Source organism: Microcaecilia unicolor, chromosome 2 (genome assembly GCF_901765095.1).
Source record: "Microcaecilia unicolor chromosome 2, aMicUni1.1, whole genome shotgun sequence".
Taxonomy (NCBI): Eukaryota; Metazoa; Chordata; class Amphibia; order Gymnophiona; family Siphonopidae; genus Microcaecilia; species Microcaecilia unicolor.
The window spans coordinates 387,597,780-387,611,438 of NC_044032.1; the positions used below are offsets into that span (position 1 = coordinate 387,597,780).

The 13,659-nt window shown below is 42.7% G+C and overlaps 1 protein-coding gene across 1 annotated transcript in view; it reads left to right on the plus strand.

Annotated features, from left to right (window-relative positions):
* Window positions 1-257: 257 nt before the first annotated feature.
* CCNI (cyclin I) overlaps window positions 258-13,659 on the plus strand; it is a 60,881-nt gene continuing 47,479 nt past the window's right edge. The window contains exons 1-2 of the mRNA XM_030190576.1: window positions 258-588; window positions 4,557-4,713. Of these exons, the coding sequence (XP_030046436.1) occupies window positions 4,600-4,713 (114 nt within the window). The 5' untranslated portion in view covers window positions 258-588; window positions 4,557-4,599. The remainder of the gene's footprint in view (window positions 589-4,556; window positions 4,714-13,659) is intronic.

Genomic DNA, 13,659 nt, shown 5'->3' on the forward strand with positions numbered 1-13,659 from the left:
TCCTTCCGCTAGACCTTTTGTGCAAAGCAAGAAAAAAGGGAAAACAAGTGCCACAAGTGCAAGTTATTACTCTTTAGAAAGCATACCTCTCACTCACACTCAACTCATTCTTTCTTTATATATATGCATCAAATAACCCAACAGTCAGGTTTCCGGAAACTGAGGGATTAGCGGTGCCAGGCGCTGAGTGATAAAACTATAACTACGAGTGCGACCGAGATTCATTTTTAATGTGTATACTTCCGCGGGCGGCCGGGTCTCGTTCTTCGCCGCCCCGCCCCTCCCCCTCGGCTGCTGGTCCCTGCGCAGCTCCTGCCCTGCTCCCCCCCGCCAGCGGCTTTTTATTTTTTTCATTATTATCCCTTTTTTTCCATAAATTATCTTCTCCACCTCATACAATATTTTAATTTCAGTGGCCCTTTCCCGCCGACCCCATCACCCACCGAGAACATGAATCCCACCGGCTCCTGCAGGGAAGAACAAAATTGAAGATTATTATTATTTTGCAGAAACGTTTATTTTATGTTTATTTTAATGGACCGGATGCTCGCGCGATGCAACTGTGAATCTTCCAGCTTTGCAGGGGAGGTGAGGAAGTGGGGAGGTTTGCTGTTGGTGTTGTTATTTCGTCTTCTGCTCCTTTCCATCCTTGTTTATTATTTGATAGTTCAATGGATAAAAGGTCGAAATAATGTAATAATAGGCAGATGCGATCCCCCCCAGCACTGTCCTACTTTTTATTTCCAGGGCTGGAGTCTTCCTGTCTTTGTTTATGTCTTTCAGTGTCTGCTGGGATAAACCATTCGATAAAATTCGTAAAGTAATGAGATGGGGATGTGACACTGGGCTATTACAGAGATTATTTTTTGTTTTTGGTGGGGGGTAGTGGTGTATTGAATGATTCCCCATACCCTCAACACAAAATGAGAAAAACCTTTCAGTTACATCTGGCCCAGTGTCTTGTAGTGCATAAGAGCAATCCCACAGAACTCTGGTTTTCAAGGTGGCATTTGGAGCTGCTATCACTGTTTAAAGTAACATATAGGCAAACTGTCTATTTGAGGGCGATTTATCACATTTTCTTATCTGAAAAAGTGGCCTTGGTGATGGCATTCCCCTTCCAACTGTTGTCTCTCCACTGTGGTCACAGGCTGCCTTGTTGTGCCAAAAATACAGGCAGGGGAGTGTCTGACCACTGAGCATTTTCATTGGTTGATTGCTGTTTAGTGGGTAGTGTACTAGGCTAACAAATGGTTTAATGCTACAGGGTTTGGGGAGTTCAGAGATGGTGATGTAATGGGGACGTTATTGGTCCCTGAAGTTTGCATTTTCGGATGTTTATCCTAAGATAGGTTTTATTTCTACTTGTCAAGCTGTGATTATTAGCCCCTTTCTCAGTATTTGAACATTTTGCAAAATGTTTCTGGTCACCTCTCTTGGTGTTTCACAGTTGTGATGAGGGCTATTCACCTCTTCTCTCTCTATAACACTGTTAGAGCAAGGTTAGCTAATTCTGCAGAGGTGCAGGCCAAAACTTTCTTTTCAAAAGCTTAAAACTGTGCTTTCACTTTTCTGGAAAAGGTCATTTGGATCTCACTTTTTCTCTGTATTTCACACCAGACTTTTTGTTTATCTGTTTGTTCAGCATAGAACTGGATAGTTTAGTTATACTAGTTATAAGAAATGGTAAAACTCCAAGACACACCTCCTGTTTCTTTGAGTGCACTATTTTTCTGTGCCTGGTGCATTGGACCATGCTGCTGATGTTACGATGGGATATTTTTGTGTCTGTACATTTTCTTATGTGAAAAATAGCATGAACCTTTTTCAAGAAGGCTGTTTTCATTTGGTGACTAGAAAAATCTTTATTTGATAGACCCACTGTTTTTTTATTTTAATAATATATTGTTAGCAGGCTGTCTTACATAGGGGCTCATTTTCAAAGCACTTAAACTTACAAAGTTACATGGTGGGGCATTTTTGTCTAAGTCGGACTTTGGACGTTTTGTGCTAAACATACTAAATCTGAATAGAAAATGTACCTGTTTTCGAAAAAACAAAAACATCTATCTCTCTCTCTCTTTTTATTTTAATACCGTTTCAAATAAGGTCTTGTGCTTTGTGTGTTTCTTTCTAGGCCATTAAAAAAAAAAAAAAGAAACTGCACAAGTTAAAAACGCATAAAATCAAGCCATTAGGATGTAGGAGGCGCCAACATTTTTAGCAGACTGGTTCCCCAGACATCCCAGGAGAGCAGTGGGGCACCCTAGGGGGCACTGCCGTGGACTTCATATAAATGCTCCCAGGTATACATCTCATCCTTGCTCCCTTGTCTGCTGAGCCCTCCAAAACCCACCCAAAGCCCACTACCCCCGACTATACAATAGCCCTTATGGGTGAAGAGGGCACCTATATGTTGGTTTCTGGTGAGTTTTGGAGGGCTCACAGCTTCCACCACAAGTGTATCAGGTAGGAGAAGGTATGGGCTTAGATCCACCTGTCTACAGTGCACTGCACCCACTACTACACTACTCCGGGGACATGCTGCTCTAATGGACCTGGGTATAACATCTGAGTCTGGGGAGTACTATTTTTGACATTTCTTGGGGGTGGGAGGGGGTCAGTGACCACCGGGGGAGTAAACCAGAAACCCACTGTACCCACCGACATAAGGTGCTCCTCTTCACCCATAAGGGCTACTATAGTGGTGTACAGGTTGATTTTAGAGGATTCAGCAGACAAGATAAGGGAGCAGTGTTGAGATGTGTACCTGGATGCATTTATATGAAGACCATAGCAGTGCCCCCTAGAGTGCCCCATTGCTCTCCTGGGATGACCAGGGAGCCAGTCTGCTAAAAATGCTGGTCTCTCGTACATTGCAATGGCTTGATTTTCTATGGTTTTCACGTGTAGGTTTTTTTTTCCAAAAATGGTCTGAAAAAAATAAATGCACAGAGTTCAAAACCTTATTACAAACGGTATTAAAAAAGAAAATAGAGGTTTTTGTGATTTTGAAAAATGGTTATGTTGTCATATCAAAAATGCCCCTCCTGGTATCCTATATAGCGAGTTCAGATCATTTGGGACCTCTGGCCAATCCTCCACATTGCAGGGTTTTCTCCTGGTAGACTATTTTCTCTTCTGCCATTTGGTCATCTGGGGTTATCTTAACAGTGGCAATCTTCTTTCTCCTCCTTTCCCCTGGCTTGAACACATAGCTTCTGTGATATGTCCAGGCCCCACTGTTTCTGTGTGCCAGCAGGTTCAAATGTGGATTCATTGTTGTACAGCCGTATACGGTGCTACGGCCTGTGCCCTGGGGTTGGCCTGTGGTGCAACACTTTGGGGCTCATTTTCAAAGCAAAGTCCCATAGGTTACTATGGAACTTTGTAAGACTAAGTGCTTTGAAAATATGCCTCTTTGTATAATTAGATAAACTGTTCTAGTTGTACACAGTTATTTTGTTATGGATTCTAGTCCTCATCCTCTCTTACTGAATATTAAACTGTGGCCTTTATTTTAGAAGCATTTCCATGTGTATATAGCAATATTTAAACATGCAGACTGCATACACCTATAATTGAGGGTTTCAGAAAGCTTCTATTTAAACATGGAAATCTACTAGAGATCTCAAGAGTGGTGAGGGTGTGGTTTGGCTGGGGTAAAATCATCCGTGTTCTCCATGTCACAAAGAGAATACACATCTGTGGGGAAAAATATCCCTGTTGGGTTTTACACCTGCCTAGAGCCACACACAGATTTTTAAATAGTGCTTGTTTGGCCAGGGCTTTACACAAGAGATTGAAGGAGTCAATCTCTTCAGTTGCCCATTACAGTACAGTTTCAGTTATCCGACCTAAACAGGACCGACCCATTGTCAGATATGTGAAAAAAAACCCTCAAGCAATGCAAAAACAAAGGCATTGAGTTCCCAATTTTTAAAAAGTGTTGTAAAACAAAGATTTTTAATAGAAATAAACATGATGTCACTGGGGTCTGTCTGATAATGCCAGATGGTTGACTTACTGATGGTCGGATAATCGAGACTGTACTGTATTTATTTCTGCATCCAAAATGAAAGCCAAATTAAAATTGTGGGTTTACTACTTAGATGGTGGTACTTAAATGTAGAGATTTGTAAAATGAAACAGCCACATGTGAAAGCAGCACCACTTCAGCGGATGTGCAGGGCTGTTGCCACTCATTGCATCCACGTGTATATTTCTAAAATGGCTGCGCTGGCTATGCATACTGGCAAATACACTTGTACTCTGCAGTTATTTACGTTCTAAAATAACCACTGGAACTGATCATATCCTGACCTGGACATCTGAATCCTGATCTCTTCATTCAATGTAAAATGGGCCTTCACATGAGTGACTGCAAGAGAGAAAAAAGCAAAACCAAAAGTTAAAGCAATTTGATCCCTTTAAACTTCCAATATATTAGCTGCTATGATGTCATGTAATGGAATCATCGGAGGTCAGAGCTGTTTCTATCAGTCTTTGCATGTGGTACTGATTCTCACATTTTTCTTTTGTATTTGATTTTGCAGGTAGCTGTATACAGTAGGGAGGCAGGCGTATCCGAGGGGTGCCATGAAGTTTTCAGGACCCCTGGAGAGCCGGAGATTGTCATTTCTTCTGGAAATGGCAATCTCTAGAGAAGCCCAGATGTGGAAGGTGTATGTGCCTAAAATTCCAACTGATCAGGTAATGTGCTCCTTCTTATTTCAAGAAAAACCTTGCCAAATTTGGCATTGATGGTTTTATTATGTTTATCTAAACATTTTTTCAGCTTGATACTGAATGGTTAGAGATTGCAGAATCATTAATTTCTAGGAGATCTCTTATTTCCTTCTGCACACACACACAGTCTGTCTGGAAGCCAGATAAACCAAACATTTGTGCTAGAGGCTGAAAATGTTAGAAATCATATGGACCGATGCTCAGAATTCCCGTGGTAAGCCAGCAGCACAGAAACCATACCACTGTAGCAGCATAGAAACCTAGCTCGCCAGTGCTAAAAGGAAATGGTATTCAAATTATATGTGTGCTGTAAAAGCAAGCAGGGGTGGTGGGAACATGCTTGGCGAATGCACAGAAGAGTTTTGCAGTAAGCTTAGTTCCTGTGCGCATGCGCCTGGCAATCCGGGACATCTCTTTCTATACCTTTAAATATAAGCGTTTCAATAATTTATTTTTTTTTTGCTTGGAAGGCTTATATTTAAACACAGGAAGCAAGCGCCAGTGTGTGGCTCTGACTCCCATGCATTTGTCTCTCACTACCAGTGCTTAGGGGTTTTCCTTCTGCTTCCAAATTATATAAAAAACAGCAGATTTTAAAGAGAGCATCATGAGAAATACTCCTAACGCCTGCTCCATGCTGGGGTTATTTTTTCAGCGATAAGGCAGCTTTGTTTTGTGCGCTGTTCTCTGAGCATTGGGAGGGAATAGGAAATGACCTCATTAACATCTGTTTGACTACATTAGCATGCTATTTGCGCTAATCTTTGGCGTGCATGCTGTCTCCTGTCCTGTGCTAGAGCCTCTGAGCACTCTGTGCTCACTAATACGGACGCTAGTCTGGTGCTAATCGCCTCTTATTACCTGCATTTTGGTTCTCAGCATTGGCCCTAGTACATCAGGCCCCATATTTCTTGGGTTTGCTTAGTTGACTAATGGAGATAGCGTTTTTTATATTGTTGGTTACTGGATAGATAAAATGGCTGATAAAGCTTTCTTTGTTATTACATTGTGAGATAAATTATGTGCAAATGTTTTGATTTGCTTAGACTTGAGTATGTGGAAATAAGATAGGAGTTGAGAACACAGATCTGTGGAAGTGAAATATTGTAAGCTTGTGCCTAGTTACTTCTCATTTTATGTTTCATATTCAAATTCCCTCTTCCTCCCCGCCCCCCCCCACCCAGATTATTATGACTGGAGAAAATCTAAGAGTTTTTACCAGTAAACCTCATATCCTTTACCTTGAGTCAGTGTGTGTAATTGGTCAAAACATTTTATGTCACGAGATTGAGGGACTTCAGGTTAAACATATATATTCAAAACACAGAGCAACCCAATACTATACAGAAAAGCAAAATACTTTAAAATTACATAGATGTAATACAGTATTTAAACCCCAATCACCCTTAACATTAAATTTTTTAAAAAAAATCTTGATCCACAGACAAAATGCTTATGAAAAGAAAAAAACAAACAAACCAAAAACAGAACACAACACAAGGCAAACAGAACACTAGAGATGACAAAATGAAACATAAGAGGTGTTTGATAATCCTTTATTGTGGTTTTTCTGAATTGACATGGGTCGTGTTTCGGCAGGTGGAAGGGGAGCCTTAGAGAGAAGCTGACCCCAGGAAGCAGTTCACTGGCACTGTTAAGGAGCCCTTTTACAAAACTGCGCTAGAAAGTGGCCTGTTATGTTATTTGTGTGGCCAGGCTGTAAAATGGCCACATTTTCTATTTGTTTAATGGCTACCCGATGGCGGCTCGTGCTTGAGGTGTTGCGGGTCGAGTTTGCTGCTCTCCTAGATTTTTACGTCGAGAGTTTTTCCTAATGCCGCATACCAAGAGAAAGGGGACGGTAAAGGGCTTACCGCGGCCAGCCCTTGTTCCTACCCCTACTCAACAAACCCTCCTGCGATTTCTTTCGAGCACCCCAGCTGGAACCCGCTCCCCCCGTTTTCTATTTCTGTTGATGGCTCTCTCATTCTCCCTGTCTCCTCAGCTCGAAACCTTGGGATCATCTTTGACTCTTCTCTCTCCTTCTCTGCTCATATCCAGCAGATTGCCAAGACCTGTCGTTTTTCTTTACAACATCCGTAAAATCCGCCCCTTTCTTTCCAAGCACTCTACCAAAATCCTCATCCACACCCTTGTCACCTCTCGTTTAGACTACTGCAATCTGCTTCTTGCTGGCCTCCCACTTAGTCACCTCTCCCCTCTCCAGTCGGTTCAAAACTCTGCTGCCCGTCTCATCTTCCGCCAGGGTCGCTTTACTCATACTACCCCTCTCCTCAAGACCCTTCACTGGCTCCCTATCCGTTTTAGCATCCTGTTCAAACTTCTTCTACTAACCTATAAATGTACTCACTCTGCTGCTCCCCAGTATCTCTCCACACTCGTCCTTCCCTACACCCCTTCCCGTGCACTCCGCTCCATGGATAAATCCTTCTTACCTGTTCCCTTCACTACTGCCAACTCCAGACTTCGTGCCTTCTGTCTCGCTGCACCCTACGCCTGGAATAGACTTCCTGAGCCCCTACGTCTTGCCCCATCCTTGACCATCTTTAAATCTAGACTGAAAGCCCACCTCTTTAACATTGCTTTTGACTCGTAACCACTTGTAACCACTCGCCTCCACCTACCCTCCTCTCTTCCTTCCCGTTCACATTAATTGATTTGATTTGCTTACTTTATTTATTTTTTGTCTAATAGATTGTAAGCTCTTTGAGCAGGGACTGTCTTTCTTCTATGTTTGTGCAGCGCTGCGTACGCCTTGTAGCTCTATAGAAATGCTAAATAGTAGTAGTAGTAGATGGACCCTGCGATTGGAGCGACCGGAGGAGCGGCGTCTCCATTAGGGGCTGAAACATCTTTGTCCCCACCGGAACTTAATCCACCGCTTTGCCCTGCAAATCTTCGGGCCGGCGATGAGGACTCAATGGAATCGGAAGTCGGTGACTGGAGGGCCTCAGACGGCGGTGCCGTGCCCCAGGAAGCAGAGGAGATGAACTTGGAGCTCGCTGCTCCCCAAGCGGTAACTTTGCAAAATATCTGGGCAGCTATTCAAAATTTAACTAAAACTGTTACTAAAACAGCTCAAGATACAGCGTCAATGGTTAACAAAATAGAACTTTTGACCCAAGCTCTTGAGTCTGCTAAACAAGAATCGTTAGCCCAAAATGTACGGCCGAAACAGAAATTACTTCTCTTAAAAAGGTTACAGAAGCACTGATAGTTGATAAAATAAAGATGGCTTCAAAGTTGGAACAAATAGAGAACTATAATAGACGTTTAAATTTGAGGATATTAAATTTTCCTATTGCTATTGAAACTTCACCGATGGATTTCTTTAAAAAATACCTGTCTGAAGTCTTGGCATATCCGCAATCAGCTATACCACCGATTAATAAAATATATTACCTTCCTGAAATTAAACAATCCAAGGTGAATCCAATAGAGAATATTCAAACTCCAGAATTGAACCTTCAGGCTATCTCGGCTCTGTTGGAGGAATCCATATCGGAAGTCTTAAATCGAAGGACCCTTTTGATATCTTTCGTCTTTGAGCAAGATTTAAATGCGTTGTTGAAAATTTATTTTAAAAATTCTCAAAAATTATTTTGTGGTCAAAAGATATGGATTTTTCCGGATGTGGCAAGAATTACACAGGACCGTAGAAAACTTTCCTTGCTTATAAAGAAGAAGTCAAATCTATGGGAGCTAATTTTCTGTTGGCATATCCTTGTAAATGTTGTATAAAATATTTGGAAAATAAATATGTTTTTTATGAGCCACAACAGCTTAAAATGTTTATAGAAAGTAAAAAGCTGTCCAGATAGTTGGTGTAAAGTAATTAAGGTATGGAAGAGTAATTCTGGGTTTAGGGCCAGGCCATATGCCTTTTTTTTCTCATTATTTTTTTGAAATACCTGATTTGATCTCCTCATGTACTTTCTCCACCCCCTTACAAATAGTGGTGGTCTAAGGAAGCATTTTTTGGTTTCTTTAAAAAAAAAAAAGTTTTCTTTGTTTAGAATGCATAGACTATATACCAATAATTAAGACAATTTTCAATTATATAACTCAAAATTCGATCTATGTAATCCATGCTGTGTTGCAATTTATAAGTTTGTCTTGTAAATGTGAAGAAATTAATAAAGATTAAATAAAAAAATAAAAAAATTAATGGCTACCCACTAATTTCCCAATTAGTGCATGGCCAGTAGCGCAGGAGCCCTTACTGATACCTGTTTACTAGGCGGTAAGGGCTCCCATGCTAACTACGTTCTAATTGGTTAACGCAGCAATGCAGCTGCAGTAGCCAATTAGTGCTGGGTACACTTACTGTCTGGTCCCAAACACGCCCCCAGTGCCAAAAATATTTAAGAATGCACATGCTTGTGTTTTTTTTTTTTTTTTTTGTGGGGGGGGGCTTCGAGTCAACGAAAATCACACTATTATCAAGCACCTTTTTTGTGCAGTTTTATCACCTCCACTGTTCTGTTTGCCTTGAGAAAATAAAAAGCTTTAACCTGCTTGTGAAAGGACATAAGATTGGACATTGATCTCAATTCATCAGGCAACAAATTCCAAACTTTGTGCTAATGTACTTGATTCAGAATGGTGCAGCTTCTACCACTGGTAGAAGGTTGTAAGTGGCTACTGGTTACCAGCACACTACAGAGCTAAAATTAAAATGCTATCTCTGATTTTCAAGGCCCTTAAAAGAAATGGGCTGGAGTACTTGAACAGGATCTCACCCAATGCACCTCGAAGGTCTCAAAGTCCTCCGGGGGAACATCCCTAACCGTACCCTCTTTAAGAGAAATCGCATGATGAGACACCCACTAGCAAGGCATCTTAGAAACATACCCCAACTCTTTTAGAGTGTCTTTTCTTAATACAAAGCTCCCTCTGCTTCAGGAAGCAGGTGAAAGCCTGCCTTTTTTCCCCAAGCCTTCAATGGAAGAAGCAACTAACTAGGCAGACACGCACAAAGATGACTCAGCTACACGTACTGCAGCAGAACTTGCATACTCAAGCTGAGAACAGTTACATTCACCTTTTCTGACTGCACGTGCAATTTTATGTCATTAGTCACCCTTCCATCTAACTCCTGTTACTTTACCTTATCTGTCTATATGTTCCACCTCTGCTTGTTCCCTTTACTGTTAAGGTGTTTTAATGTGTTTTGTGCTTACATTGCAAGTAGCGTGCTTCTGACTTTATATCAGTGTTCTATATGCTGTCTACGTACTGTTATATAAATATTTTACTGTTGTAATTGTATATTGCCTATGTTCAGGTTATACTTGTTGCGCACTGCCTTGGAAGGATTTCCTTACAAAGACAGAAAATAAATCCTATTAAATACTTGCCTTAATGCACATCCAAGTAAAACTTAACTAACTCAAAAGTATATAATTCGTGCTTGTCATACAGCCTTCAGGAATTTTCTGCCTTTAAATAAAGCACAGTGCATGGTTAATATTTGTAATGATTTGGAGGCTGGGGCAGCGTAAGAAACACAAATATTCTCCAAGGACAAGCAGGCCACATTATTCCTCCATGTGGGTGACATCATCTGACAGAGCCACAGTGTGGACGTTGATGCAATAGAGAAAGTTCTAGCAGTGTCCCACTGCGGAAACGTTGGTGCCTTCCTGCCCGATGGTCGAGCGCAGGTCCCTCAGTCTCTCTCTCTTTTTTTTTTTTTTTTTTTTCCATGGAGCGGAGCTGAGAGGACGCGTTTGTGTGGTCCTCTCCTCACGCTGTATTACTGTTTTTCGCGAGTGCCCTCCCATGCAGGTAATTTTTTCTTTTTGTTTTTATTTATTTTCTTTTCCCTTGTAGTTCTCTTAGGTTCTTTTGGCATCTTTTTGTTTCCTTTATTTTACGTGGATTGGCTGTGTTTGTTTGGCCTCAAACCTGATCTCAATTTGAACGCAAACCCCTTTTTTGTTCAAAATTGTGGTTTAATTTAGCTGCGATTATTTTTTCAATGCCCAAGAAGACCCCCAGTGGCTTCAAGCGGTGTGCCAAATGTTGCTGCGTTATTTCACTTACAGACCCTCACAGTGGTGCATTCAGTGCTTTGGGCCACATCATGACCCCTCTCTTTGTGATCTTTGTCTTAATATGCAGGCTAGAATACAGAGTATGTGACTGTCTCAACAGGAGCAACTTTTCTGGCTCTTTGAAGGCTGGACCATCATCTTCGGCATCAGCGGTATTGACTTCCATGGCTGCTTTGACACTGGTAAACACTGGGAGTGCCAGCATCGAGTGGGTCTCAATCTGCCTCGACACTGCATGCTGTTAGCAGACCCCAGGGCCGGTCAGTATCGGACCTGACACTGGGGAGATGCTCCGATTTGGCGGCATCCTCTTTGGCACTGGGGGATCAAGACTCTATGCATCGAGAGAAGCCCAAGAAACATAAGCATTGGTCCTCCTCAATGCAAGGTACTAGGAAAACCTGGGCTTTGGACTCTCCAATAGAGAAGCACCGGCATCAAGAGGAGCATTCCTCCTCCTTGGAAGAGGTGCCTGTGTGCCAGTTATCGAGTGACCAGGTCCCTGCCACTGGTTTGGCACCAATGACTTTGCAGGCCGCCTCCATCCCAGCTCCCATACCTTTGCCGATGCCTGCCCTCAATGAGCGGTTCCAGAGAATGTTCAGAGAGGAGCTGGCACAGTTGCTGCAGGGAGCTTCTGCTTTGGCATTTGGGTTGCTTGCACCCTCAGTTAAACAGTCCCAGGCCCTCTCCGATCCTCCATCGATGCCGATGCCCAGAACATAAGAATGTAACAGTAGCCTTTCGGGGTCAGACCAATGGTCCATCTAGCCCAGTATCCTGTTTTCAACAGTGGCCAAGCCAGGTCGAGTACTAAATCGTGGCAACATTCTATGCTAACAATCCCAGGGCAAGCAGTTGCTTCCTCATGTCTCAATAGCAGACTATGGACTTTTCCTCCAGAAACTTGTCCAAACCTTTTTTAAACCCAGGTACGCTAACCGCTGTTACTACATCCTCCAGCAGTGAGTTCCAGAGCTTAACTATTAATTGAGTGGAAAAAGTTTCCTCCTATTTGTTTTAAAAGTATTTTCATTTAACTTCCTTGAGTGCCCCCTAGTCTTTGTAATTTTGGAACGAGTAAAAAAATTGATTTACTGCTTCTCATTCTACACCAGTCAGAATTTTGTAGACTTTTGTCGGAGCCGTGGCCTGAGCAGGCAGTACCCCGCTGACGTCGGGGGAGGATATTTCCCCGGAGTCTAAAGGAATGGCTGCCCCCTTGATGCTCCTCAGAGCATGGATGCCATTCCACTAGATCGAGGCCAGTGCAGACCCAGAGGGGCATTTTCAATATGACGTCTTAAGTCTGATTTTGGACATTTTGCACAAAACATCCAAAATCCAAACAGGAAAGAAGGTCATTTCAAAAAAGAAAAATGTCTTCCCCCCCCCCCCGAAAAAACCGTTTCAAACAAGTTTTTGTGCTTTGGATGTTTTGTGTGTTGGTCCATTTTCAGAGAAAAAAAACCCGAATAAATTCAAAACAGAGAGATTCATGCCATTGGGATGTAGGAGGAGCCAGCATTTTTAGTAGACTGGTCCCCCGGACATCCCAGGAGAACAATGGGGCACCCTAGAGGGCACACCTGTGCACTTCATAAAAGTGTTCCCAGGTACACATCTCACCTTTGCTCCCTTATCTTGTCCCCTGAGCCTTCCAGACCCTACTACAATAGCCCTTATGGGTGAAGGGGGCACCTATATGTGGGTACAGTAGAGTTTTGGCGACTTTGGGAGGGGTTACAGTTTCCACCACAAGTGTGACAGGTAGAGGGAGATAGGGACCTGGGTCCGCCATTGTGCACTGCACCGATCACTATACTACTCCAGGGACCTGCATGCTGCTCTAATAGACCTGACTTTAACATCTGAGGCTATCATAGAGGTTGGTAAGTCATATTTTTATTCACATTTTTGGGGGGTGAGAGGGGGTCAGTGACCACTGGGGGATATTGGGGATCACCCCTGATTCCCTCCAGTGGTCATCTGGTCATTTAGGGCACCTTTTTGGCCCTTTTTCGTTATAAAAACAGATCTAGCTCAGAACGTCTTTGTTTTATTCCTGGCTGATTTTGTTTTGTTCCATTATAGCTGAAAAATGCCCAAATCCCGCCTTAACATGCCCCCTTGAGATTTGGATGCACTGCAGAAGAATAGAAAAGTCTGAACAATAGGTTTTGAAAATACTGATTTGGACGTTTTTGTGAGAAAAACGTCCAAATGCTGCTTTATGCCACTTTTTAGAAATTTTTCTCTTTCGAAAATGAGCCCCCCCCCAGTCTCCTGATCCTCAAGAGGAAGAGCAGTCTGACTGAGACCGCTCTTGGGAATCAGATGCAGAGCCATATTACTTCTCGGAGGAAGAGTCATATGGAATACAATCTGATCCCTCACCTTCTCAAAAGAGATGGAAATCTCCTCCAGAGGCGCATTCTTTCCCTGATTTTGTACGGGAGATGGCTGCAGCCATCCCGTTTTAACTTGGAGACGGGAGGAGTAGCCTAGAGTAGAGATGTTGTCTGTTCAGGGCTATAAGTCTCCTAAGGAAAGGGTCACCGTGCCATTGTACCCTATCCTTAAGGCTGCACTGATGAGGAATTGGGAATCTCCCCTCTCAGTGCAGGTACACCTAAAAAGGTGGATACACAGTGCCGTATCCAGAAGGCTCCCAGATTTGAGAGAGCCCAGCTGCCTCACCACTCTTTGGTAGTCGAATCCACTCTTAAATGAGCCAAGAGCTCTCGGACTCATACCTCAGTGCCCCTGGAGCAAGATGACAGAACCTTGGACTCACTTGGGAGGAAAACATTTCAGGCCTTAATGCTTG